General features: G+C 43.9%; 1 protein-coding gene across 1 annotated transcript in view; it reads right to left on the bottom strand.

Annotated features, from left to right (window-relative positions):
- Positions 1–8,452: 8,452 nt before the first annotated feature.
- The window catches only part of LOC104043045 (ovostatin), a 33,754-nt gene continuing 14,733 nt past the window's right edge, over positions 8,453–27,473 (bottom strand). Inside the window, exons 16-36 of the mRNA XM_064462815.1 lie at positions 27,109–27,258; positions 26,334–26,504; positions 25,596–25,728; positions 24,205–24,292; positions 23,245–23,473; positions 22,511–22,637; positions 21,141–21,262; positions 20,433–20,484; positions 20,054–20,137; positions 18,945–19,121; positions 18,552–18,633; positions 17,509–17,665; positions 16,964–17,038; positions 15,488–15,653; positions 14,659–14,879; positions 14,001–14,216; positions 13,736–13,860; positions 13,451–13,541; positions 11,572–11,643; positions 10,206–10,308; positions 8,453–9,216 (exon numbers count right to left, since the gene is read on the bottom strand). Coding sequence (XP_064318885.1) covers positions 9,164–9,216; positions 10,206–10,308; positions 11,572–11,643; positions 13,451–13,541; positions 13,736–13,860; positions 14,001–14,216; positions 14,659–14,879; positions 15,488–15,653; positions 16,964–17,038; positions 17,509–17,665; positions 18,552–18,633; positions 18,945–19,121; positions 20,054–20,137; positions 20,433–20,484; positions 21,141–21,262; positions 22,511–22,637; positions 23,245–23,473; positions 24,205–24,292; positions 25,596–25,728; positions 26,334–26,504; positions 27,109–27,258 — 2,694 coding nt within the window. The 3' untranslated portion in view covers positions 8,453–9,163. The remainder of the gene's footprint in view (positions 9,217–10,205; positions 10,309–11,571; positions 11,644–13,450; positions 13,542–13,735; positions 13,861–14,000; positions 14,217–14,658; positions 14,880–15,487; positions 15,654–16,963; positions 17,039–17,508; positions 17,666–18,551; positions 18,634–18,944; positions 19,122–20,053; positions 20,138–20,432; positions 20,485–21,140; positions 21,263–22,510; positions 22,638–23,244; positions 23,474–24,204; positions 24,293–25,595; positions 25,729–26,333; positions 26,505–27,108; positions 27,259–27,473) is intronic.

Below are 27,473 nucleotides of genomic sequence, written 5' to 3'. Positions count from 1 at the left end.
TTGGTGAATCCATGTTGACTATTTCTGATAAACAACTTTTCCTCTACATGCCTGGAGATGACCTCCAGGATGATGTTTTGGTGGCAAATCTGCCAGTCAAAAGTGAGTGAAACTGGAATCTAACTGCTCTCACTGCATCTGCATAAGCCTGGGAGTGGATACTCTTATACCAATGAAATTACCTTTCCTAGTTGTACACAGTTTACCTCGCAGAGCTTGGGCTCAGCTATAAATACAGTTAGGTTATCGAGTTAGTCTGCACTTCTCTTGGGGAGTGCTTTGCTGTTTTTATGCCCTTGCATGGACAGGACAAAAGGTTTTTCAACCCTCCTTTCTGCTTGGTCTTGATAGGCAGTGGGAAAGGTTGAGTTCAAAAGTGAAGAGGTCACTAGTAAAACTCCTGAACAAGCCCAGCAAAAATCCTCTGGTGCTTAGTAAGTTTGTTCTTCATACTTGCAAACATAAATCAAGATTTTATTAGAAGGGGAGAAGAAAATACTTAACAAGAGGCATCACTTGACATGAAATTCCAAAAATATAGCTAGTTAAGCCCTCTCCTGTGGTGAGACAACTAGGCTTGCTGCATGCTCCCTCCCTAAACCTCCCATGCTAGCAACCAGCTCATGGCTGGTACTGAGAAATCATCTTGTCTACCAAAAGCTGGCAGAAGCTGCACGTGATGTTGGCAAGTATTTGCTCTCCTGGCTACCAGAAAGGTACTTGAAGCTAAAACAGCCATCTCCAGTGCGCTGAAGGCTGTCAAGCCCATTCTCTGGCCATGATATTGCCTCTGAGGAAAGTCCCAACCCTTTGCTTCTATTTCACAGCTATGTGCAGCTCTCCTCTCTTCTGAGCTGTAACTTCTGCACTCTGTAGGTAGAAGCATTAGCTTTAAGTTCAGGCGACAACTTTTGCCAGTCACATGTGGAAAGAAGTAGCTGTCTGAGGCTTTCATATTGCAAAGGCTTTCCTCTGCTTTATGGAAAGCCTGCTTTTTCATTTAATTCTGCAGAAATGTCTCACAAATCCATTGTAACAACAGATTTATAAGTGTTTGAGACTCCCATAGTCCCTCTTATTTTCCGCCTCTTCCCTCAACTAGTTTACAGTGCAGTAGCCTTCCCCGGCTGATTGTCCTTCTTCTCTGGAGTGATTTGAGAGGGGTCATCCAAAAGTTTTGCTTCCCCTTGGGGTCTCAGCCATCAGACTGCAAAGCCTGCAAGGACTTTACCAACATAACTATCCCTCAGGTCCTTTTGTGGAGTTGCAGGCACTATTGACATAAGACACGTGAACAGTCTCTCTGAACAGCAGGCTGTGATGTCTGTGAGAAGAGAACTGTAAGAGGAGTAAGTAATGTCTTTACATGCTTCTTCGGATGTGGCTACAGGAATGCAGCTTTGTGGTATGGACCTGGGCCAAATGAAACACCACTTTGCCAGGCTTTCCGTTTCATTTCTCAGACATAAATTTTTTTGGAAATGCCGTATGGCTGTTCCAGCTGCTCTGAGAGGGGATTGTGGATCTTGGTGTTGTCACTTCAAGGTTGTAAAGTGATGTTTTTGAAACCAAGAATTCATAGAAGATGAATCTGAGAAATGAGACTTACATCTTTAAGAGCAGGTGCTACCTCTTCTCATTTCTTTCAAGTCTGTCTTCTGTGCAGGCATGATATTGCCAGGGCTTGAATATGAGAAAGAGCATGGACTTAGGAGCCTCTCGCAAGCGGTTCATAACACCAATGTTGGAGGCTACAGTCAGTCCTTTTGTGAATACGAGGGCATCACTTTGAGCTTTTTGCCATTGACCAACATCTAGCTTCTAAATCCATTTTTTGTTGTTGCAAAGGCTTTTTCTTTCCACCATGACATACCAGAAATTGAACTTGTTCCAGACACATTATGGGAAGCATGCAAGTGCTATTCAGAGCCTACAGCTTTCTCTCCCTTTATCTGTTATTATGATCTACTTGGCAGCACAACAATACTCTTGTGTTACCCAGTATATTAATTGTGCTACTTTAAGGATGCCCCCTAGGGAGAGCATGTTTGTGCCTTCAACCCCTGACCTTATGCCTGAAAAGATTTTTGATTCATTCCCCACATATAAAGGCTATTTCTGCTTTGTCTCCAGTGATAACATATTCTGCAGCTGTATATTGAACTACTGAGCACTGTGCAGAACAAGCTGGAGGATGTGTCCTTGATGAAGAGCTGTCGTTCCTTATTATCTCCTGTTATCTTTCTGAACGGTTGAGGCTTCTGGGTTGGCTCAGGGCAAACAAGCTGGCCTCAGACAAACAGGGCATCAGAGAAAGTCCTCATTGCATAGTTTTCCCTTTTAAAGAACTAGGTGTTTTTTAAGGCTACTGCCTCATAAACGGCCAGGGCTAGGCAAAACTGTCTGCTGGAGAGCACCGGGTGGAGATGAGGGAGTGCCTGGAGTGTCACACCCACGTCTAATGTCATCCCTAGTTGCTAGCCCGAGGGGAGCACAAGTGCTTTGCTACTAGGCAAAGCAGTGGCAGAGTCCTGGCTGTTCACACCTCTGTGGGAAGCCTCCAAAGTCTGTCCTGTTGCATTCCCATGGACTGCAGCAGATGGATCCCATAGGAACTCTTGGAAGAAGTGGAAACAGATGGGTGACCTTTCTTCACACTGGAAGTTACAGGGAAGATTGATTCATGGTACTTTTAAGGTTCTTGAGCATCTTCCTAACTATAGTAATCAGACTAAGAAAACATGACTCAGCTGACTTCTTTTTAAGACAGACAGTGTCAACTGGGAACAAAACTTGATGGCTTATTTGGCTGTGAGAGCAGAGCCATGGGTCCTACCAGGCCTGTGTGGGGGCCCAGCAGACTCCAAAACCTGCCAAAACCCAGGGAGGTGGAAAGGAAGATTCACATTGGTTTCAGTAGGGTCCAGACTCTCAAAATGGGGGGGGGCACAGCAACACTAAAGCCCATGAGAGGCGGTGCCCTGGAGCTGTGCTGAATAGACTGAGTCTGTGTGATCTGCACTCCAGCTGCATCAGCAGCTGTACCCCAGGAACTGCTCTGAGTTCAGAATGCTCTAATGTTGCTTCATTAAAGATACAGTGAGGATAAAAAAGTAAAGTCACGGTGAATCTTCCTGCTCTATCCGACAAAAAGGAAATGCAGGAGCAGCTAGGCACTGTAGGATCCCCCGTATATGCTCTTTTTATAGCCTCCAGCATGCAAGGCCTCAGCCTCAACAGAACACTTTGCTGGCTTCTTGGGCACTTGGCTGCCTTCTTGATTCTTCTGGCTCTCGTTTGTTCTGTCTTCCAGTAATTTTTTTTTCTTGCAGTATATACCAACAGGCTTAGAGGGCTTTAAGCGATTTTGTGAGCCCTCCACTGACATTGGCAGGACTTTATATTCCTGGAAGAGACAGTAAAGGTCCATGTAGAAGTCTGGAATTAGTTTGAGAAGAATTATTTAGCAAGCCTGCTAGTCATGACTTGTGTCCGAGACTGACTACAAATCACGAAGCTTGTTTTCAGAAATGCACCTAACATTAGAACAGAGTGACCAGCGTGTTACTGAAATGGTTGAAAAGGCTGACATTCTTCTGAATACCTTGGACAATTAATTCCACCACTTTATGTAGGGGCTCGCCTCTTCTGATAATCAAAGCTAAGAGCCAATTATATCCAAGAAACAAGCAAGAATCTACCCAAGATCATTTTATTTCATTTTAGTGCTCTATGTCTCCTTCCTAAGTTTCACCTAGTCTTCCTGGGCTACATAACTATGAAGGCTAGGGACATATATGGTTTCACTATCCCACTGTTTACAGGATCAGGTCTCAGATCGTGCTACTCCATGTCATCGCTGTTTGTTTGAGGTAAAAACAGTAGGAGCGTAACTTGAACAATGCTAAGTCACTGAATCCCCTCCAAGCATTCACATTCAACCCAACCAAGTGTCAACAAGAATGAAAAAATCATAAGGCAACAATGAAAAAACTCATGATAGATGGCTACAGGCAAGCAATAAAGGTTAAAGGGAAGAAAACCTTCAACTTAACTGTTGGAGACAATTTGCAGAGATCAGGAAGAGTGAAACAGAGCAAGTAGTGCTGGATATGTTTGCTCTGAGACAGGCTACTGAGCAGGGCAAATCTATTGGCCATGAGTTCAGCAGAGCCTCCGGCACTGATCAAGAGCTTCCACAAGGTGCTGAAGGTTTCATGCTGCCGGTCACTGAGTTGAAGACATTTCTTGAAGCCTTACCTGTCAACCAGACGCTGTGGCAAAAGGATCAGACTAGCATTTAGGCTTTTAAACGGGCAGACTATTTCAAGGACTTGTTTTTATAGGAAAATATACATAGAATACTAGTGCCTGTGTTCAAACTAAAGAAAGGAGCATAAACATATTTGGCAACTCATAAGAAAATGCTTGGCATTTTTGGAGGCGGGAGCCAACCCTTACTATTTTGTCTGCTTGATTCACATGATCCTAAAACTCAGTGTCTGAAGTTCTTGTCAATGGTTAGATCTTTGCATCTGGAATTTTAACAAGAACATCCTTTGGCTCAGGTTTTCATGTATTTATTGCAGTCTCAAAGAGCGGTGAGGATTACTGCACCTTCCCAGTGCTTTAGGTGGAAAAAGGTCTTCACGGGTGTTGTTTCAGGACACACCCTGCAAAGAACATGCTTGTTTTAGCAACTGGCTGAGATAGGACCCAAAAGCTGCATCCTCCGCTTATGGAAAAGGCCAGCATTAATGTGGCTTCTACGGACTTGTCTGAAACATCTAGAGGGAGAACCCTCCTGCACTCCCAAACCAATCTCTCAGGCTTATGTGGCTTTTCTAGAGATTTATTCTGTGCCTGCTCTGCATCTTTTGTCTCTTTGCTTCACCATGTCAATGAAGATTTTCATCTGTTCTTTCCACAGGAAGGAGTTCTGCTTTGGTAAGGCAATGCTAAGGGTTGGGTGGCTCAGCCGTGTGCAGAAAGATGAAACACATAAGGAAAGAAATTGTAGTGTACAAGTGACTGAACAATAGCAAGGTGTCGTGGTTGTTACTGCACGTGATAGGTTTCTGCTGTAGTCTGCCGTGCGGCATCCAATTTGTAGCATCATTTAAAAACCAAGACTTTCTTATGGAGCTCATAAATCAATTCTAAGTAAAATTTCTCAGGTAGTGACATGTAAGGGGGAAGAACGTAGAACAATGTAGCATGGAAGTAGCCAAATTTGTCAAATTTACTACATGAGTTAGAGAAACGTTTATAGATATATCAGAGTGAACTGAGGCCAAACAGCCTCAAAGCTCTATGTTTACCTCTGGCAAACAGCTAAAACTAAAATTGCAGTGCTGTGCTAGTGTAGGACCTAGTTCAACTTGTCTGACTTGCATTGAGGTTAAGCAAATTCCCGAGTTCCTGCAACAGCAACTTCGCATGATGCAAGTTCCATGAGAAAAAATTTGGGTCACCAGTTGTGGTGGAAGTAAAAGAGTTATAGAGGTAAAGGAAGGCTATAAAATGCAGATTTTGCTAGATACCGCTGGCATTGTCCCAGGCACTCCCTCTCAGCCTAGTGTCTTGGAAATTTGTAGCAAAATTTAAATGCTGTGCTTTTGAAAGGATCTGCATTTCATATCAGTTTCCATCTGACCAGGCTTGCAGTTGGCCGTTCCTTGGAATGGCATTAAACAAAGGCTTTTGTTCAGCAGCAGGCTGAGTGTACGCAGCTGAAGAAGGTGGATTGAACTAGCCTGACTGGCCCCTCTTGAAGCTCACACAATCTTTTCTGCTGACAGAGATGGGAGAGCAAGGGGGAGTTTGGGGTCACTGAAAAGCAGCTTGGGCAGCTAGATATCTTCAGAATCACAGCTGATTCCTCAGTGTGTGCCGGTCTGTGGAAAAAGTCACCCACAGGTCTCATGCGAACACGCTGACATTACTTTCAGTGTGACTTTTTGGGTCAAACATTGTGCTCAGGGCGTGCTTCTCAGCTGCTTACAGCAACTGTCCAGCTGCTTCTCAAGGTTTCTTAGGTCCTGGTGTTGCTGAATTCCTGAAGTCTACTTTTTTGCCTGGATCCCAGTGCCACTCTCAGGCTGAACTGCCTCCTGCTAGCTCATCTGCAGAAACTCCCAAGATTTGCAGCAGAGCTCTCTGATGTAGCTGAGCTGCGTCCGTGCCTTGCCAAAAGGGACAGTGCATTTTTTCCTGACTGCTTCCTACTGCTTCTCGGACTCCAGCGTAAGCCTGGTCAAGCAGATAGAAGGTAGAAACATACTTTTTCCCCCTAAGTCTTGGCAGTTTTGAGCTGAGTCCTTATCTCTGACTTGCTCTCTGTGGGGTCAGGTTGAGCACCACTTTAAGGGTCAGAAGAGCATGGACGGGAGCAAAGGCAGACAAAGGCGAGCAGGACCAAGACTATGCTGTTCAGCAACAGGTAGGCTGGCATAACTGCAAAACGGTTTGTGGTGGCAGAGGACTGGGGTCCCATCAGTAGCTTCTCTAGCAAAAGCTTCTCTTCTCCATGAAGTTGCAGCCTCCTGCCTTTGGCTTTTATCCATGAAGGTGTCTGAGCAGAGGCTGGTTCACAAGGACTGCCCAAGACAAGATCAGTGACTGTTTTTGCACCCCACAATCCCTTCACTCACAGAGGTGGCAAGGTTTGTAATGAAGGGTATTGCATTTGACTAAGCCAAAGACAGTTATAATAACCCAACTCATATTGGAGCACTGGAACCCTACTGCATGTCTGAACTTGCAGAAAACTCTTGAGTAGCAAGCCAAAGTATACCTGTACTGGGAGGAACAGATTGAAGAGGAGGCTCCTTTTGAGTAGCTATGTGTACCTATGCATATGTAAATATGTGGCTCAGAGGAGAACATCCCCTGCAGAGAAACATGGCTTCACACAATGTGGCTGCAAGTTCAGCATAGGTAGTCCCTAGCCTTGCGCTTTTGGTGGACAGGGACAAGCGGCACATTATTGTCCTGGATGCAGCAAGAAAGGTGATGTTGGTAAGCCTTCGCTAGCTTTTAGGCTTTAGGTTCTGGGATCTTATCTCAGTGGAAATACCTGGTACTAAATAACTTTACAGTTCTTTTCTAAAAGCATGTGAAAGTTGGTGAAAGACATAAAAAAGAAAGGAAGTTGTTTTGGGGGTGACAGGTTATGTTTTTGCAGCTTTCATGTAAAATGTCCTTCATTTCTTTCTCTCCCACCCCTTGGGTCTTTCCTTAGGGAACCTCCTGGATGGCTGCCTTTTACAGGGCAATGAAGGACCTATGCATGATTGCTTTTGGCTGCAAGGAGAACTAACATTTAGTAAGTTGTTTGCAACGACAGCAGTAAGTGCAGTGTAGACCTGATGGACAGGTCTGCTTGCAGGTCTGCATGTCTTCTGTTGCCTGTCACGCATCTTGAGCCACTACTCACGGCTGTACCTCATCTTGCAGAGATTGCATTCTTTAGGCCAGCGCCGAGGTCCTGGGAAGATGGCAGAGATTCTTCCTTGGTAATTGTCTCCTGCTTTGAGTTGCAGGTTTCTACTGGGTGGTTCTGCTTAGAACAGGAGGTTTCAGTTGATGCCTTTTCCAGGCCCCTTCCAAGCCAACTTTTATGTGCTTCTACAGCTTCCAAATGTCTTTTGCATCTTTCTAGGATTACAGAGAGCCTGTGGGTCATGGCTGCCCCTTAGCAGAAAGGATTAGTTTCACTTGAGCCATCTCTGGGCAAGCCTGACACCCTACTGGACAGTGCTCTGAGGGTGTACAAAGGGCTGCTCTGCTCCTGCCACCTCCTGTGCTCTTGCGTGGTCTGCCTCACAGCAGGCACATTGCTGTTGAGTAAAGTGTTTTTGGGAATCAAAATCTGCTTTGTGAAGCCCATTTTCATGACAAATATGCTAGTCTCTTCCGACTGTAACTAGGACTTTGTCTAACACCCTGACTGAAGAAACAGCAGCTCAGTGATATGATTCAATCGGCAGATCTCTGCCCAGATTATTATGGATGGATACGTGGTTGGTTTCAGTGTCCTTCCACCAATGTCATCTGGTCAGGGTGAAGGTCAGGTCAGGTCACTGCAGACTGTGAGGGACAGTAGCCACAGTGTGTGGCTCTCTGCTCTACCTTTTCACTAAATGCAGAAAGCACGACAGGACGTGTCTTGTAGTTTGCCACCCATCATAAGCTCCTTGTGGCTCTCTTCATTCTTTCACTCCCTCCAAATCTTCTGATTTTCCTCCCTCCAAGGGATCCACCATTCCTCCCTAAGCCCTTTTCAAAGAGTTTCTGTGTTACAGCTGTCAAGCCTCTCCCACCATTAGGCTTTGGGTAGAAACCTTCCATCACACAGCCCAGGGCCCCGATCCTGTCTGTGCCACAGATGTCACTGATGTCAGGATGTCATTGTCATTGATTGACCTGCCCAAGGCATGAATTATTTTAGCTTATGAAATACGTTACAGCACCCAGTTCTAGATACAACAAGGAGTGGAGACTGGGACAAATAGCATTGCCAATCAGAAGGTTTTATTACAAAGAGCAGTAAAATAGGAGATGTTAATCTGAAGAAAAACTTTCTTTCTAAACAGAGGCAAAAACTGCGTAAAAGTTGCCTCCCTGCGACTACAATTCTGACATCTGTGAATGATTCAGTTCAATCACTGAAAAAAAGTGAGGCTCAAAGCCATTTCTTCAGAATCTTCCTTCAGGAAAAATGGAAAGACCAAAACCAATACAATCTACAGAAGCAGCAGCAGCAGCAGATTATCCTCCTAATCTTGGATTTCTTAAGAGGAATGTATGGCCAAGAACAGTTGTTTCAGGAGTTTACCTTTAAACAAAGCTCCCACTGGAATATATGTCATGAGTTTCCAAAAAGATGGATGGTCAGGGTTAACAATGGCACAGTATTTCCTTTGTTAGGAAAAGCACTTCATCTGGAGTTTCTGATCCACACTGACCCCAAGCTCTTTTGAAGTGTGGGCCACAATGGGTCCATCTGATCTACTGGAATTTGAGATTTGCTTATTCTTCATTCTTCTATGTGCTTTTCATTGCCCTCCCAGAAACAACCAAGTCTCTTATCCTCCTCTTCTTCTACAAATGCTTGCCTGATACCGCCTGAACCATTACCTCTTCTGGCACGTATCTGATTTCACTCTGAAGGCGGGGAGCAGGGTGCTTTGTATTCTGCCAGAGCATATTCGTCTGGAAAGGAGAAAGGAAGATGACATTTGCATGAGAGTGAGAAATCATTCTGACCCCAGTCCGTGTACATCTGTGGTTAACACATTATGAACTGGAAAACATTTGCTAGATTTCGTGGTAGTCTTCCAGTTGTCAAGGCATCCAGTTGCAGGGGTGCACAGCCAGAGCCCACTGCAATTCTCTGACCATGTTTGTCAGGACACATCATTGCTGTGACCTGCAGGATGTGGATCAGGCAGCAGAACATGCACTCCAGGGTCAATTCTCTGGATACTGCTGCTCATCTTCTAGGGTGCCGTTCCCAAAGGTTGTGCCAAGCTTGAGGAAAGTGTGGGGGAACCTGAGCCACAGATCGGATAACATAAATTCCAAAAGTGGGCAATGTCTGATGCAATTCTAGTTCCTTGAAACCAGATTCAGAATGGTGATCAGGCACTTAATATTCTAGTTAGGTGCTTAAACTCCGTTGAGTGACAGTGGGACTGTCACTCCTACTTAAGTTTTTAAATTCCACTAAGGAACAGCTCTTTGACTGCAGCCTACTATGGCAAGATAAAGCAAAAATACGAGATAAGCCAGACCAGGGAAGTCAGGAACACTGCTGCCTTTGAGCTATTGATTTTAACCATCATGTTCAAACTGTAGAAAGAAAGTGGAACCGCACTTCTTTCTGTATGGAGTTTGTAAGAAGCAACTCCTGATGTATAACTTCCCAATCTGCTCTATGTAGAAATGAAGCAAGAAATGAAAGACAGGGGGGCAGAAACTGTGCTTCCGCAAATCCTTTGCAGTCTAGTAATCCAAAGCAGCAGAACTGCTAGCTTACTCTCTGTTTGTCTCTCCCGAGGAATAAAGGCAGCAAATGCAGAGGGGTGAAGAGAAGCTTGCACAGACCGAGCAAGGGGAAATCCACTTGTCCACACCTTGCAAATGGTGAGATCAATGCTTTGATTTTACAGGTTTTGCTCCAGCCTACCGAGGTCACCTACCTGTTTCGTAGTAATCATACATATGTACTGGCACTGGTTTGATATCTGAGACAGGCAGGCTTTGCTCCACACTGAAGGAGAAGCTGATTTCCTTCCTGGAGACCTGGAAATGGCAAGACAAGAAAATGCATCAGAACTTTTCTTTCTTTTTTTCCTCATATCTATCCCTGAGGCTAAGGTTGAACAGGTGCATTTTTGGGCCAGACTGCATGACAAAGCGCCATTGTACAATTCTCTCTCCAGATCGTAAACTTGACGTCAAACCAGATGATTGTTTAAAAGATGTTGCTAAATATGTTCTGTTGCTAAAATTGCGCACTCTCTTCTTTCTCTCTCTTCATATTTCTTTTGCCAATTACCCCAACCATTCCCTGGTTACTGCGGCTTTCAGCACATCGGCATTCATCCTCTCACTGAAAGCTGCAGTTAGTTTCTTCCCTTGCCTTTGCCCAGCTAAAATGACCTGCAGCATCCCTATGAGTCTTCTCCCCGCTTTTCTCTCTTTCAACACATTGAACTCCAGACCCTCATCCTTCCCTGTGGTTTTGTTCCTCACTCCACACTCCTGCAGCCAAATGTCCCAAACTTTCCTCCCTGCTCATCCTCCTCAGCTTCATGGTTTCTCCGGCAGGCCTGGGGCTGTGCCACTGCTCTCTTCTCCCTTTGTCCTTGTTTTTATCTTGCTGATCTCTTTATAGGAATGGAGACACGGACAGGGGCTCTGGAGAACTTTCTGCATCACGGGTGCTCTGCAGGTGAACTTTCCACATCTCAACATCTCAGCTTCTCTGTGGATTCACAATATTGACCCCCAATGCTCCTTATTAGACCCTCGGAGGCCAACTAATGAAAATTAGGGTTGGAGAAGTAGATATTACGATTTAGTTTTGCTTCCTCTGCCCTTCCCTTTCTGGTATTTTAAGATCCTTTGTGTTTAGATTTTCATCTTTCTCGTCTCTCATTCCCTTTATTAATGTCTTTGATGTGGGAGGGCTACTCTTTTCATACAGAAATCTCTCTAAAAGGGAGGGGAAGATACCGACTCCCTGTAAAACACTCTCAGATCAACTCATAAGAAGCATCACTTAGAGGCTGAAGAATATCATGTAGACCAGGGACTTCGTTTGCAATATGGAAATGCAACTTAGCTACGTTTGTGAAATGTTATTTAACCATACAGCATTCTTCACAAGAAGTACTAACAAATACCTATGCCTTCACCGTAGGCTGTTTGATGTTGGACTGAGTGAAGTCCCTTCACATCTTTAAGACATGCGTATTGCTAATCTGCTATGACTGAGATTATTCTTTTGCCTCCTTTAAACTTCCAATTTAATAAAACCAAAAAGAAGCTTCCCAAACTTACCTTCTGAAGGTAGAAGAGGATGTGGTTGTTCTTGATGTCTACGTGGTCCACAGCAGAATTCTCGTGCTGAAGCTTTAAATAAGGCAAATGATAGCAGTGTTAACATAGGAGACTTGCCAAGGAGACTGACAAAGAACTCTGGGGTAGCAAAACGTGTTTAAAATGACCGCCACGCTCCTGTGTTGCCACCCTGACATCTCGTGGCCAAAGTAAGAAATGCAAGTTCAGTGTTTTCATAACATGAGGCGTGCAAGCCAACTACAATGAAAAAGAGTTTTGCTAGTCAGCTTTGCTGTGTGTGACTTTTATCATTAACTCGAGTGCTCTCATTTCAGTGAGAGTTCACAACTACAAGAGCACTTCTGCACAGGTTTAAAAATGTTTTAGAAAAGCGCATGAGAAAAACGATTTTGCGCTAAAAATACACAGACATACAATATTCCAGATGTTAAAAAACAGCTATTTTTCCCCCACACATATAAAGAGGAGTACATATAAAGCACATTAGAAGGATATAAAGTAAATACAAAGTCAATATAAAGAGGAGAAAGATGCCAAATAGTGCAGCACCTCAGTGGGAAAACCTTCCACAGTTATGAATTTCATACAGTTCTAGTTAAAAACGAAATTCAGATCTGAATGCTGAATGGTTATAAATGCCCCTAGCTCTGAGTAGACTCTAGGACGAATCGCATCCTTCTTTTTATCTACAGAAGATTAAGGCTCATGGCTTGAAGATAACGCACCAGTTGCAGAACTTAAATTGCACTAGGAACAGAAGTGAAGTGCTTATCAATGCTCTTCCCAGAATTGCCACCATTGTGACCAAATTTCTGGATAATAAAGGAAGAGCCATATCCACTTTTTCTTTGTTTGCTAAATGTGCCTGTTGTGGGTGGGTGGGTGTGTCAGTGCATGGTCGGTGGTGACTATGAAGCTGGACTAGCTGGCTAGTAGGCTAAGTGGCTTGGGGACACCTGCTGAAGCAGGCATAAGCCTGGGCCAAATATTGAAGACACCAGAGGATCTGAGTTGGCTGCAGGAGGGATCAGGAGGTCCAAGACTATTACTGGAGAGACAATAAATTTTTGGAGACTCATTTGTGTGCGTGTGTGTATGTGTCTGCGTGAGGCAAATGGGAGACCACGGGATCCGAGCCCAGCTGCTGCAGAGACTGCGTGTCTAAGGCTGGTTACTGGAGGTACCCTTCATGCATACGTGTGGGTGCTGGGGGGCTCACTTCCAGCTGGTGGAGTGGGGCTGCGGCTTCAAGGGTGTGTATGTCCAGGTGCCAGCAACTAGGTAGAAAAAGGATCCAGGGGCAGTTACTGGGCAGACTGCGTGTCTGAAGTCAACTACCAGAGGGATCCACATCGCGTATCTGCATGCATATAGGTGCATGTGTATCCATAGATATATACACACATTTACTTATCTTTTCCACAAACAAGCTTTCAGACTGCTCAGCCATTTGTGCTATCTGTATCTGTGTAAGTGCTGTCTTTTCTGTCCCTGTTGATCTGTGTGGCCAGCTGTGTATATATGTGTATATACATATGTATATATGCATATATGTATACATGTATAGTGTGTATGTGTGCCTATTGGGAATACACACTCAGCCTTACTGTTAGCTGGACCTGGGGATATGAAGCTGCAGCAGTCTCACCTCTGTTGGACTACTGGATTTGGCAACTCCTAACAGATTTGTCTTCAACAGATGAACAGCTACGAGTCTGAGACACAGAGTAAGTGACCAAAGGCTGCACCCAGGGACTTTGCAGAACTCCCATCCCCATTCAATTTGCTCATCTGAGACTATTTTTACCAACTGCCTATGTTTTCAGGGTTTACCATTCTCTTTGCTCCCATTCTTTACCTTTTTCAGGGAAGATCTTACAGGAACAAAACCTGAGAGCATCTTCACATCAATAATGGCCATGTTGGAGACTTTGCGGTTTCCTGTGTAACTAAAATGAGAAAAGTTCTCTTAGTCTGGTTGGCAAATGGAGAGGAGAACAGTGGATGACTCTTTCAGCTCCCAGTGACCCTGTTTCTCTTCCTGCAGCTGCACGGTAGCAGTTAACTGCCCGTACTTAAACCCTTCCTTGGATGCATTACCAAACTGTGAATGCAAGGGGGTAGGTCAATAAGAAGTTGTTACCTGGCAGAGAGGACAAGGTCAAACTTTGGTGGGAAGTTGCTTGTACAGGATACGTTGGCCGGCCGTACAGAGAGAGAAAATCCTGCATTTCTTTCCGGCAAATGGACGTTGTATCTCATGGTGGTCTAAAAGAGATGGGAAGCGTGAGATGGTCAGGGATTTAGAGGCTTTGGTGGCTTTGGCATGAGGTATAGAGGGGAACGAGGTATTGAGGACCCCCTGCTTAGTTCTCAGAGGGGTGGAGCTGAGTTTCCAGCTTGCTTACCTGCAGATAGACACAGCCAGTGCCTTTCACTTCCACACTGTAATTCCCTGGAATAGCAGGTAAGGAAGCCTGCTGCAGCAAGAAGCGGTTCTTGTCATCCACCTGGAAAGTCTTACTGGGGAACTCCATGAAGTTGACTTTGACTGTGTTAAGATTTTTTTTGGAGAAGGTGAGGTATCCATACTGGGCTAAAGCTTGGAGAGCAACAACAGTGTCCTGAAAAGAACAGCATGATCCCTAATTAGATAAATACCCAGCTGTGGGATGGTGCATGAGCTTAGCACAGCTCCTATTTCCCTCACTCTCTGTCAGTGCTGATAAATGGAGGGGGACTTTGCAAAGAGCTAAGGAGACAAGCAAATTCTGGGGCAATGGATTTGAATTATCCTACAAAACCTGGGATAATGCTGTGTCAACAGAGATTGCTGTCTACTGCTAACTTGAATCTCAGGTAAATACCCATTTCCTAAAACTAAAATAAGCACGAAGCGGCCTATGAAAAGCATGGTGTGCCCTGACAAGGAGGCTTATGCGAGCACCATTTATCAAATATTATTCAAACGAATATGCAGTCAGGAAGATACGTTGTACTATGGAGATCCAGCTTGCAGGCTGGACTGCTCGCAGAAGCTTTCTTTATACCACACCTAGTTGTTACCTGGCTGGAGGAGAAACCACCGTATGGGTTCTGTTGCTTGACAAGCCAGCGCACAATGCGAGAAATATAGGATAAGTCTTCTGGAGTGAGTTTGGCTTTGTTGAGCAAAGCCAGGAGCACATAGCTGGTCATTTCAATCTCAGCAGAAGGGGCACGGGGGTACAAGACAGGGAAATTTTCTGCTGGTGGCTTATTTTCTCTCTGCCAATGAACTAAACCACCTGAAAACAGAAAAGTGGGATGTAAAAAGCATGGAAAAATCTCTTGCCCTTAAATCACTACAGTATCACGTGGGAAATAGGCGTACAATTCCCTCTCTGCCTTAACCCAAAATGTTTGCAGCCATCACTGTCTTGAACTGTGTAAGTTTTAGTTCTAGGGAGAAAAAGATGACAGGAAGGGATGGAAAGGGAATTAATAAAAAGGGGCTGTATAAGTCAAAGAGGGCTTGAAGTGAAGGTGGTGCAGCAGAAGGATGCTAAGGCAGTCATGGACTGCGGCACATGACACAGCCAAGGGAGCTGGGTTTTTTCGGCACGTAGAAGAGGACACTAATGGGGAGAATAGGTACAATCTTCCACTGCCTTGGACTGAGACTTCCAGGTGTCTCTCCCCACCTACATTATTTCATAACTCCAAGAAAATCAGGCCACAGCGCAATCTTGTGTGAAGGTAAAAGAGACAGACAGAGAAGTTCATAAGATACATTCAGTAGCAAAGTAGGCATGAAATGGGAAGGGAGCTGCATGAATGAGAAAACTCCACATCAGAATAGCTTACATCATACCACAGGCCATTCCATCAGCTGAAGTGGCCATACAGCGCTTACCATCTCTGGTAGCTGTCTTGTCCAGCTTCTCAAGGAAGAATTGGCGTCTTTTCTCTTTGCCAGCTAAGCCATAAGCATACGCAAAGAGTGCCTGGTTATACATGTTGTGGACCCCATTGCCAAATGCAGTCTCCAAACAGTTCATGCCACTCTGGACGACAGGATGCTAGTAATGCAAAACAGAGTTGGGTGGTCAGGTACTTGCATTTGTGTCTCTGCTTCTCTTTAAATACTTCCATTACTGCTTAAGCTGCCATTACTGACCCTCCAAGCTAAAAATATACACGATCCATGGCACACTGTAGTGTGTATCCTGTCAAAAATGCCCTGCCAGTGGTGCTGCCTTCTTTCTGCATTTATTTAGAGGCAGCGTGGCCGGACTAGAAGAGCACTGGTTCTTTTCCTGACTTGCAAGATGATCTTATGCAGGTGAATCTTTTATTTCTTGGTTGCTTTATCTGTGAAATGTGGATGATTTTTGCAGAACTACATAAAGTGTATTGAGACCTCATAATGAAGCAGGCTGTCTCAGATGGGTGTTATTACTCATTTGCTAGTTATAGCTTTCAAGATAACTCTTCACCCCTTTTAGCCTTACAGACTATCTCTGTGAGCTCTGCTTCATCTCAGACATCACCAGCACACTACTATGTCCTGTCTCTGCAGCTTCACTTACAGATGTGGCACCGGATTTTGGAGCTTCTTATGAAGATATTGGGAACTAAATTTATATTGCTGAAGAACTATTTGATTCTGCACAATGTTTTTATCCTGCCACTCCCAGGATACCCTACCGCACAGTATCTGAGGAACGTGCAAAACTCAGCATGCCTAGAACATATTTGTCAGATTGGGAACAACTTTCAGCTTCCCTGTTTTACAAAGCACTGAAAAATCGGGGAGGGGGGGAACCAAACCAGGGTCTCAAGGTATGCAGGAGGTGTATTACAGGGAACAGGACTTGGCTCTCATTCCTCCATGCCTAGCAAGTATTACCAACCAGCAGCTCATGGTTTTCTTGCATTATTAACAATTACGTAGGGAAATGGAAACACAGCTGCTTTGATCTGAGAGATCCATAGAGAGACAAGGACAGATACAGTTTATAGGACTGAAGATTTGGATAGCTGGAACTTTGGACTGGGAAATTCAGAGAAAATTCCAAACTGGACTCTGGATGGGCAAATTCAGTTTTGATTTTGCACCTATGTCGACTACCATTGTTTAATACAACTGGATTCCTCGGGGATTTTTCAAATTAATCCATAGGACTGGATATGTAACTGATTTGTAACACTCATTAAATACTTATGGCAACTGCAAGGCTCTGGAAGCAGATTTCCTCAGCTGACCCTATGGTCCTACCATCAGTATTTACTACATTGTTAAAGAATACGGATGCGAGGACTATGACTTGTGCACTGTTTGACAAATGACTGATTGGACTTATAGGGCATAACAGCACCAAATACCTACTGCAGCAGTGTGTCCAGCCTCCAGCAACGCTGCCACAACATAGGCTGTGAGTGAGTATTCACCTTCTTCTCCACCCTGAAGAAAACACAAGCAAAGAACAGGTCAGTACAGTTGTCTGAAAGACACAAACCAGGAATTAATTCATAGTTCAGATACCAGTTAGATTTGAGGCCAGAATTAATTTCTGTCTCCCTGTGTGTACAAGAACAAGAAAGATCAAGTTCAATCAGGATAAAGCCAAAGTTATTTCATGCATTTTCTTGGTTTTTGCACATATGCAATAAAGGACATTATAGCGTGTGGCTGAACATATAATGCAGTGGTGGAAAATAAAAACTGAGTTTTCTGGCTCAGAAAGTTGTACTTGTTTCTACCTCATCATCACTAACAGGTGTAAGAATTGTTCCCTGCTTGTATATGAGAGACACGAGAGAATAGTACTGGGAAGAGTAAGGGTGCGGTGATAAGCTTCTGTCTGGCAGAAATGACCCAAACCAATCCCAATGCCAGGACGGGAAGTTTGGGACTATACTTGTCTCAGTTACCTTCAAAGCATTGTTGAAATGTGACCCAGTATTTTCAAAGCAGCCATCTGACTTCTGCTTGCTTGCCAGCCAGATCAAACTTTGAGACTGGACATTGTCATCAATGTAGATGTAGCGACTGGCTTGTGCAAATGATTTGTACACAAAGGCAGTGAGCCTGCAGGTAAACAAGAAACAGGAAGCAGGTAAGGTGTGAACAAGACTAAGAAGATTTACCAGCAACTGGATATGCATAGAAAATGACATACAATTAACTCCATAATGTCTGAGGTAATAGAAATAAGTGTCTTGTAAGTTTTAAATAAATAAGGTAGTTAAAATCCTTGTATTAAAAACTGACCTGAGGTTTCTCCATTACTGTGCTAAAACCATTTTTTCAGAGCAGGGGTAAAGTATAGGCAGAGCTTGATGCTTGATGACAGTCAACTGTAATCTTAATAAAATTCTGAAATAAACTAGGTGGGAAGGAAGCACTGGAAGTCTCCAGTCCAACGACCTGTTTAAACCAGGGCCAACTTTAAACTCTGTCAGGTTGCTCAGCCTCTTGTCTGATCACATTGTGAAAATCTCCAGGGATAGAGACATCCACACCCTCTCTGGGCATTTGTCTCAGTGCTGCAGCCTTCTCCTGGGGAAGATATTTATTTTTCCTTCTACCCGGTTGGAGTTTCCCCTGTTGCAACCTGAGACGAACTCTTGTCTTTACTCTGTGCACCCCTGACAGGAGTCTGACTCTGTCTTTTCTCCAGTCCCCATCTAGGTAGTGGAAGGATTTACCCAAGTTCCCCAGTAGCCTCCTCTTCTATAGGCTGAACAAACACAGTTCCTTCAGCCTCCCCTTGAACATTATATACTCCATCCCCCAATCACATCATCCTTTTGTTGCATCCTCTTCAGTTGATTAGTCTCCTCTACACTAGAGGATCCAAATTAATTGAGCTGTGTCCATTCAGTCTATTAAAAATAAGAATCACTTAATACTTTGGTGATTTTTCAAAGCCTAGATTTCCTGCGCTAGGGAAACAGGCAGTGTCATCACTTACCATACACTCCCTTCCCCATCTCGTGTCCCAAAGGAGCTATAGGATCCATCCCAGTGTTTGTATGACAGCTGTTTTTGGTACCCTGAAACACAACAAAGAAGACATATTTTCTAATCACAGAAAAGGCCTAGCTCTGCTGTTTCTCCAAGCGAAGCAGTAAGACTTTTGGATTTATTATTAAGTAGTGTATGTCTTGTGAATAATGTCAGCCACTATGAATTCTAGCTGCTTTTGCTTTGGGAAGTATGACAAGCTTCTTTGGGGTGCCGTCATTGCCTGCTCTATGCAATAAAAGGGGTGCCAGGATTCAGAGATCAGTGTTCACCATGTAGAACTTGAGAGTTCAGTGCACACAATCACAATATTAGATGGAAGAATGTGAAAGCCTCTCACCTGTGGATAAATACCCAGTACCCTTGAGCCTAGTCTCTTCAGTCAGCTGCCCAGTCTTATTCAGATAATCCAAGGCATAGATGTTGGGTGTGAACAAGGCCATGTTCTGTTCTCCGCAGCCATAAGGCATATGGAGGAGGTTCTCCATGTTCCTCAGGGCTGTACCCAAAATGTCTCCTGAAGAAGGAAAGAGATAAGAGGTCAGTTGAGTTCAAACATGATTTTATTACGCAGCTTTATACATTGCTTGATATTGCCTTATTATGAACCCAAGAGCAATGACTAGTATAGCTTAATCAGAGTAACCAAAGACACAGCTTAGATGAAAGGCTGAAATGCCCCCATTTTATATTTTTTATTTGGATGCTGGACACCTGGGACAAACTAAGAATTTGAGAAAAATCTGAGCACCAATACTGGCTGGCATGGGTTCTGAGAAACAGCGATGAACCCTTAGAAGGGTTAGACTTCCCTGCCCTTTACAACCTGCTTTCTGGTTTGTGTGTTCATGTGTGGGGTATGACGCTGATGGGTTACACAGGCTGTATTGCACACCTCACACTGACCCAGGCAAAACAACTGTGTTTAGAAAACAATCTGGGTTCAGAACCTCAGAAAATTCTCACTGAAGAGAACAGTCAGTCTTAACAATGACTTTAAGTCTTATTTCATGGGAACTTAGGTCTGACAAACATCTTTCATTACGCAGAAACATAAGTTTGAAATTATGGAGTCAGCAAAGTTCTGAAGTCTTCTTTCCAAGAAACAAAAATAACATTTTTTTTCACAGAAGCCTGCCTTATCTTACTTTTCAGTGGAATTAACTGTTTTACTATGTAGAACAGGATATACTAATGCAGCAGTTATAATCTGAAATGCAATGAAAGTTGAAATAATTTGATGATTTTGTCCTCTTTTGATATGAGAGAATTCTGAGCAACTTTTGTCTTTCACTTCCATTTTGCAAAGTAGGAAACGTTTCCTCTAAAATCAGGATTAAGTATTTCCTCAACTTTACATTAGTTTGGCACAGATATACGTGATGGCACTTGGTGCAGCGCCAGAGAAATGCCATTTACTTTTGGCTTTAGTCTTAGTACTAAACTTACCAATGACAGAAAAATAAGCTCTGGCTGATCCCTGCACTAGGTTTCTTGGCAGGCTGAGAGACACTGGTTCAGAAAATGTTATGCCTGATGAGAAAATGTAAGAACAAGAATTATTAAGATCATCTTTTTCCAGAAGCCTTCACTTTGTATGCATTACTACAGTGACTGCTACGGTCTGCAGTCTGGGTAAAGAAAATGCTGCAGAGGCTTGCCCAATGAGTCAAAGGTATCTCGGAAAATCCTGAATTGAAGCCCAGCACCTTGACCCCGAGACCCTCTTTCTTCCCCTGGAAGGGCCTCTGGTTTTGTAGGACAAAACCTACCGGACAGTGATGCAGTTCCACTGACACCACGGAATGAAAGAATGAAGTTGCCTTACCTTTTGTACAGACGAGGGAGCTCTGAGTCAATTCCTTTTTAATACCTTCAGGCTGTTTGTTTGCAGGGAAGTGGTCAGAAAGAGGAAGAAAAAGTGTAGAAAATCACCATGAAACCGTGACTATTTAATAGCGGAAAACAGCATGCGGATGTGGCTATCCAAACGGTGCACCCCTTGCACCCAGTCCTACGCTATCTCCACTAGAATACTTCTTGGCCCATGGCTCCCTCTTTCTTTTATCCAACACCCTGTCCAGAGTACATTCCTTCTTAGAAAGCAGTTATAAAATAGACATTTCCAGCCTCTGAGAGGGACTCTGTCCAACTAATACTATGCAGCTGCTGCCTTATGATGCTCAGGATACATTATTTTCCTCTTATATCTGCCCTCCAACCCCCTCCCCAGTGTTAGAGTCACAGGCTAAAGACACTTATAGGTAAGGTGTGGAATCTCCTCCCTTCTGGCTACATCTCTGCTGACATCTGTGGGGTGTCAGGGCATATATGCTTGTGGTCGCAGGAAGAAGACAGTGGCAGGAGGACAGTGGATGTGATTTACACTCTCATTTCACGTGGAGAAGCCTACTGTACACAGCTCCGTGTGTGTCAGCTGCCTCGCCTCCTCACACTAGCTAACTGCTTCTAAGCCACAGCTGCAGGAATTGCAGTTTCCATAAGGCAGAAAGCACATGCGGATTTACTACTGTACCTCAACAAGGAGGGTTTGAATCAGGGTGTCCCTGCGAATTGTCTCCTCTTCTGGGGATGTGCTGTTTCCAGTACCTCTGGTATTCAGTTTGGCCTCAGCAGTAACTGTGAATTTCACCTCACCTGAAAAGCCACCCACCACCCCAAGAAAAGAAAGTTATCTTCAACGTCTGCAGTTACCCCTGGTCTTCACTGACTCTCCCAGCCTGACGGACTGCTGAGGAATGTATTCTCTCTGAAGGTAGCTCAGCTCAGTAGAAACACATTTCATATAGGCTCCACATCTGTCTGCTAGTGGCAAGGAGTGGTTGCCTGAGGCCCTAGCATGAGGAGCAAAACGGGGGCGATCCTGGCCAAAAAGCTGACGGTACTATCAGTTTCCACCTCTTCTTAGCCTTGGGCTGAGTTTTCTCTGGCCTAGGGCAATGTTGCAATAGTTATAGCTCTGCTGCCTCTCTCCTTCAGATGGAATTTGTTGGCTGAGGGACAACACTGAGGAGTAGCCTCAGTGCTGCTGCAGCACTGAGAAGCAACCCTGAAGGGGGCAGCTTTGCAGGTGTTGCTCACTTCACCCCTGCAATCATTGCAAACTGGAAATCCAAAGGAGTTTTTTACTTGGAACAAAATGCATTATTATCAGAGTTACCAGGGGGAGGCAGCAGCTTTCTTTTTTTTCAGCTCTGGAGTATTATTTTGCTGCGTATCCCATTTTCATCTCACTATAACTTTGCATCTTTCTCAGTGAGTTTGAAGAAATTAGTCATACCGACTACAGGGTTTTAGAAACCACCTTTTAAAGCAAAGGTCCACCTGTGGTTCATTTTGAGAAGAGTCTTTGCTAATGAAAAGTTTTTCTTTCTTCATCTTCTGGGGCACCTAAACACGCAAGCCATTGTAATTGCTTCTTTTAAAAAACAATGTTGACATGACGGCAGTGTGAATTAACACAGCTGTAAAATCGGGGAGGAGCAATGTCCTTTTGCCCATTGAGAATCCAGTCCAAAATTAGTAGCAAGTTTTATTCTCACTGAATAGAGTTGGTTAAGTGCAAAACTGTCAGCTGAATGATCGCAGGTACATGAAATCCTGCCAGTATTTCATACATAATGTGGCAAGTGAAGAGTTCTTCCTAAAACAGACAGGAAATGGACTACCGAAACTAGAAGAGGTAAAACGCTGAAATAATTCATTGCTCATTCAGTGCATCTAAGGAAAGTATAGCAGAGGTCGAATACTAAATTTGTGGAGCAATTAGTGGAGCTGTCCAGAACTGCCTGCCCTGTGGATTATTGATTCTGCATTAAATGCTGGGAGTGACAGAGGCAGAAAGATCAAAAGGGGTATATCAAGGTGATGAAAAGACAAACCTACCAAGTTTGTGAGGGCTAACAGCCCAAATATACGTTTTTCTTTCATTGGCACACACCCTTGCTGTGTTGCCCTCTGGTGAAAGGATTTCTGCCTTGTAGTCACCCGATGTTGCCAGTACAGCACTGATCTGAGACAAAGAAAGAAGGAGAAAGATTACAAATTAAGCAGGCTGCTCCTGAAGTCAGGCTGCAGGGCAAGAGAGACTTGCTGGAGAAGCTATTTGTCATCTGAATCTGTGGGATGGTACCAGGACAGAAGGATGGAGCATTTCTCTGGGGAAGCGGCAAGCCTGTCTCTTTTCTGCCCACTGTTAGTGTCTGTTTTTGACAGAAGTATACGAAGGTGTCTGTGCTCATTAGTGGAGTCTTCTTATGAGTTACTGCTACATACCACATACTCAGTATGCATTGTGTTTTGCACAGCACTGTACCCATACACTCTGCTCAAATTCCTCCTTCAGGAGCAAAATGAAGAACTAAATTATGTACAGATGAGGAGCAAGTTCTTACCTTCCATGGACCAGCCACAGTGATCATCAGCCACATTTCCCTAATGTTATGACACGGGGGGGTGGGGGTGGGGGTGTCCAGGGAGAAAGGGTGGGAGAGTAATGTGTCAGGCTAAAGCGTAAGTTAAACACTTATTTCTGCATTTCTGATGCCTGATGCAGGAGAACGTTGGGATCTCTGGGAAAAAGACAAGCCATATAGGAAGTAAAGGGGAACTTGATATACCTGGATGCATTTGTTGAGGTAGTTGAAGACGTTGGCTATTAAATTAAATTTTTCCCCTCGAATGACAGAGTATGGCAAGGTGAGGTCCACAAAGAATGGTTGGAATGCTGTCAGTGAAACAGGTGAGGAGATGCCAAATCCAGCATCATCCTGCACGCAGAAAGCACTGGCTTTCCATTCTGTGATGGTGTCAGGAATGCTGTAAAAGACATTGACTTCTCCCCTGGAACTGAGGAAAATAAGAAAAACAGAATGAGAAATTATCTTTGGCATTTTCAACACAAATTATAGAACAGGCTCCCTGCTTGAGTTAGTACTTCTGTTTTCATCTCACTTTCTGCAAGATACATCTTCATATTTTAAAAAATATTATAAAGCTGGAAGTAAAGATGAAGGTGCTGGTGAACTACATGGTAAAAAGCGCTGGGCTGGGAAGAATACTCAACTTTTTAAATTCAGAAATACCATTTCTTTAAATACCATCTCACCCAAACATACAGATTAGAACCAATAAATTCGGATTAATGTTCTAGAACAACCCCCAGATGCATAGTTAAGATGGAGATATTCTCATTGTAGATGCTATGATAGCCTGGAAAGAAAAACAAAAAACCCTGCGTTTTCTGCTGCTGAATTAAAAAAAAAAAATATTAAAAAAAAACAAGTTTTGTTCCTGCTCTCTCTTGAACAAATACTCTTATTTTACTCTTAGCCCTTATTCTTTCTCCCCATCAGAAAGATAGGGGCAGAGCACAGAGCAGATGACATTCACTGTTCAGGTACGTTTGACACTGCATACAAGTTTGGGAGCTCAACACTCATTGAGCGATATGGGAAAAGGAGATCTGCACCTACAAAGCAGTCGTATGTTCCATGGCTTCTTCCCAGAATTCATTTTGGCAACATGTACCAACTCAAAGATCTACGTGAGAGCTAAGAAGTGAAGCTAAAAATACTCACTCAGTATGAACCAGATCCCAAATCCAGGTCTCGGGGAAAAATTTCCGAACAGTGTTAACACCACCCCCAGCAAGAATCCTTGACTCATCTAGAAGATTGTGCATGGTTAAAGTATAATATTAGAGAGGTCAGGCCAGAAGAACCTGAACTGCTGTCAGGCATGCTCAGCACCATAAATGAACACTAGGTATTCCATCTGAGCTTTTTCCCATTCTTTTTCACATAAAAAAGGAAAATTCTAACAGATGTAGGGTACGAGAAGAAACAGTTCCTCATATATTCTCTTTTCCCATGGGAAAATACTAGAAAAATTAGCTATTTCACAAGACATTTCACTTTATTTCATACTGAAAGGTCTCATCATCCAGTTAGAAAGGCACGTTCCCTGTCCTCTACCACTAGCTCTCTTTGATTTGCAAATGGGGAACAGCAGCCAGTATTGTCACCAAAGCTTATAATTCTTTACAAACCTCCCTGAGAACTCAGCCATTTTTACCCTGCTCAGTAGTTAAAAGTGGTGCTGAATATCCAGTCTATTGGAAAACTGCTTTTGTTCATCTAGTCAAACTACAGGTCTAATATGAGGAATCATTTAGCACGGAGGTACCTCAGATTTCCTAGACATATAATGGAAATAACAATACTTTCTTATTTTGCTGGACTTAGGATCATATAACGACAGAATCATTGAAAGAAAATCTAAGTTGGACGGAACCTCCAGAGTTCTCTAGTGCAATCTCCCTGAAGTAGGACTAACTTCAAAGTCAGCTCATGTTGCTCAAGGGTCTTGTCCAGCTCAGTTTTGAAAACCTGCAGCAACGGAGATTCCAAAACCTTCTGGAGAACCTATTCCAGCGGAGCACAGCTCTCATGGGGAAGAACTTTTCCTAGTGTTGAACAGCAATTTTCCTTGTGGCAACTTATGACTGCTACTTTTGCTCATTTGCTGAGCAATCTGACTTGCAGAAAGATAACTGTAACTCCTGCTGATCTATTAATGCTTTGGAGACTATGTGCTAAGGATGTTAAGTGCAGCGTGAACTCTAAACATTGGGAATTGACATTATTTTTCTGCACTGGCAATTCCTTTTAAATACTTAATTGAATTGTGATTTGGTGAAAGGTTCTGACCTGGAAAACCCTGAAAAAGTAATATCAGTTTATGAAAGAAGTAGCATCCCAGAGTTCCCTGTCTTTTCTGTATGCACCCTGTACCTACGTGAGAGAGAATTGACTCTACTGCAAGGACTGTCAGAAAGAGATTACTAGAGGCAAATTGGGATGCATAAACCTATTCCCCCCAAAACCCTCAACCTGCTTATTTTATGCAGGCAACAGTTTTGAAGACCGGGCAGACTGGAAGTGGAGATACAGTATGAACTTTCCTTTACCTATGCCATAGACATTGACAGGGGTGAAACCATGTTCCAAATAGGCTGGGTAATCTTCCATATCTGATTTGTCTTCATTGCACAGAACTGGCTTCCGTAGCACAGAATTGGTGAAAACCTTCAGGCCCATATCCTGAATGTGAAAGAATCAATCATGTCTCACTCAGGGCATGCGTTAGCCACCAGCACGTGCCTCTTCTCCCACCTGGGTTATCATAGCTCATCTCTCTCCTCCCTCCTCACATGCCACCCTTTCAACCCTGAAAGTCACAACTCTTCCACTCTGAGCTCTATGTCTTTCTTATGGAGCAGTGACACCTGGCGTTCTGTGAAGAGCTGTAATGACAGGGCTTGTGTTAGGTCTTAAGCCATGGGACCAGCAGGGAGTGGAGGCAAGTGCATCAGGAACTAAGCGGCCTGCATCACGGACTCGGATCTTTGCTAGGAATTCTCAGATCTTTACTAGGAATGCCTGAGGTCATGAGCCAAGGCCATGGTCCAGCTTAGGACATACCTACTCAATCATGGGCAGGATCCCAGCGAACATACCTAAGAGTGACTTGCAGTCTTCCTGAGGAGCAGCAACTGAGTAGGATGAGAAGGCAGAAACTAGGTGATCAGAGACAGAATCAGAATCAACTGCCTGCTCTTAGCACTGAGAACCACCACCTGAGAAAGTTTAATGCTAATGTGCATTCTGGAATACTGCCCACTTACAGAACCACACAGAGCACGTACCCTGAAAATCCTGTAGACATCACCATCACGACTGACATTCACAGCTTCATAGTACAAGCCATCAAAAAAGGTGGTTTTGATTGGAGTACACCTCTCTGGCTTGTCATCTTCCAGGTTGAGGCCATTGTAATAATAGCCATATAAATCACTCACACGAAGTTGGTAGTACACCTGGGAGGTGAGGATGACTAGTGTAAGCACAAGGAAAGTCCCAGGCAGGTGCAAAATTACATATATTCAAAGCTTATGGTGGCCCCTGAGCAATCCCATAGACTGGTGGGTTTGCCTGGTGATGCCTACCAGGAGACGAATAAGAAAGTTGGCTGGTGATACGCAAGAAGGACTGCACTCTACCCACCTCCTTCTGAGCCACAATGGCTTTGTGGGGTGAACTTGAGCAAAAAGCATGGAGATATACTCCTGAGTTATGCAGAGAGGAGGCTGGAGTCCAGCAAGATACTAGGTGACATGTACCGCTTTTGTTCTGAGCCCAAGGCCTATTTGAGTCATAGAATGAGATTTTGACATAATCTTTCCCCAGGAGGAACTCTGCTTTCAAGGATTTACATTAGGCATATTCTTAGGACATGTCTTACACTTCCATGTTTACCAAAAGTAAATGTTCCACTATCAAATTCTGTCTTTCAAGTGTATAAGCCATAGAGCTTTCTTCAATCAGTGAGACTGAGTCTGTTTCCAAGGGAAAAATGGTAATTGGAATGTCATTCTGGATGTCACTATGTCAAAAGAGCACAGGCCTGGGGACGTGGCTTACGCTCTCAGCAGATAACTCTCGCTCAGGCTGAAGAAGAAGGACACTCTGATCTACAGCTCTCAGGGCACAGTAGGAGTTGTCAGCAGCTTCAAGGTGGAGACCAACTTTAGAGCCAGGGAGACCCTGCTCTTCAGAGAACTCAAGCTGGACCTGGAAATTAATAAATCCAAGACAACCACACAGAAATGAGGAGAATCAGCTTGGCATATAGATCTAAATCTCACCTTCCACCAGCACTCAGTCTACTCTCTGTGGGGCAAAGGCCCTACTGCTACTTGGCCCTTCTGAATGCCACTTGTGTAAAAATCCACAACCTAGTCACCTCCCTTTCTCCGCTCCATTGAGAATTTAGTTTGAGTTCAAGC

Source organism: Phalacrocorax carbo, chromosome 1, assembly GCF_963921805.1.
Source record: "Phalacrocorax carbo chromosome 1, bPhaCar2.1, whole genome shotgun sequence".
Classification (NCBI taxonomy): Eukaryota; Metazoa; Chordata; class Aves; order Suliformes; family Phalacrocoracidae; genus Phalacrocorax; species Phalacrocorax carbo.
Note: the sequence above shows the minus strand (reverse complement) of the source record. Positions and strands in the feature narration are given on the sequence as shown.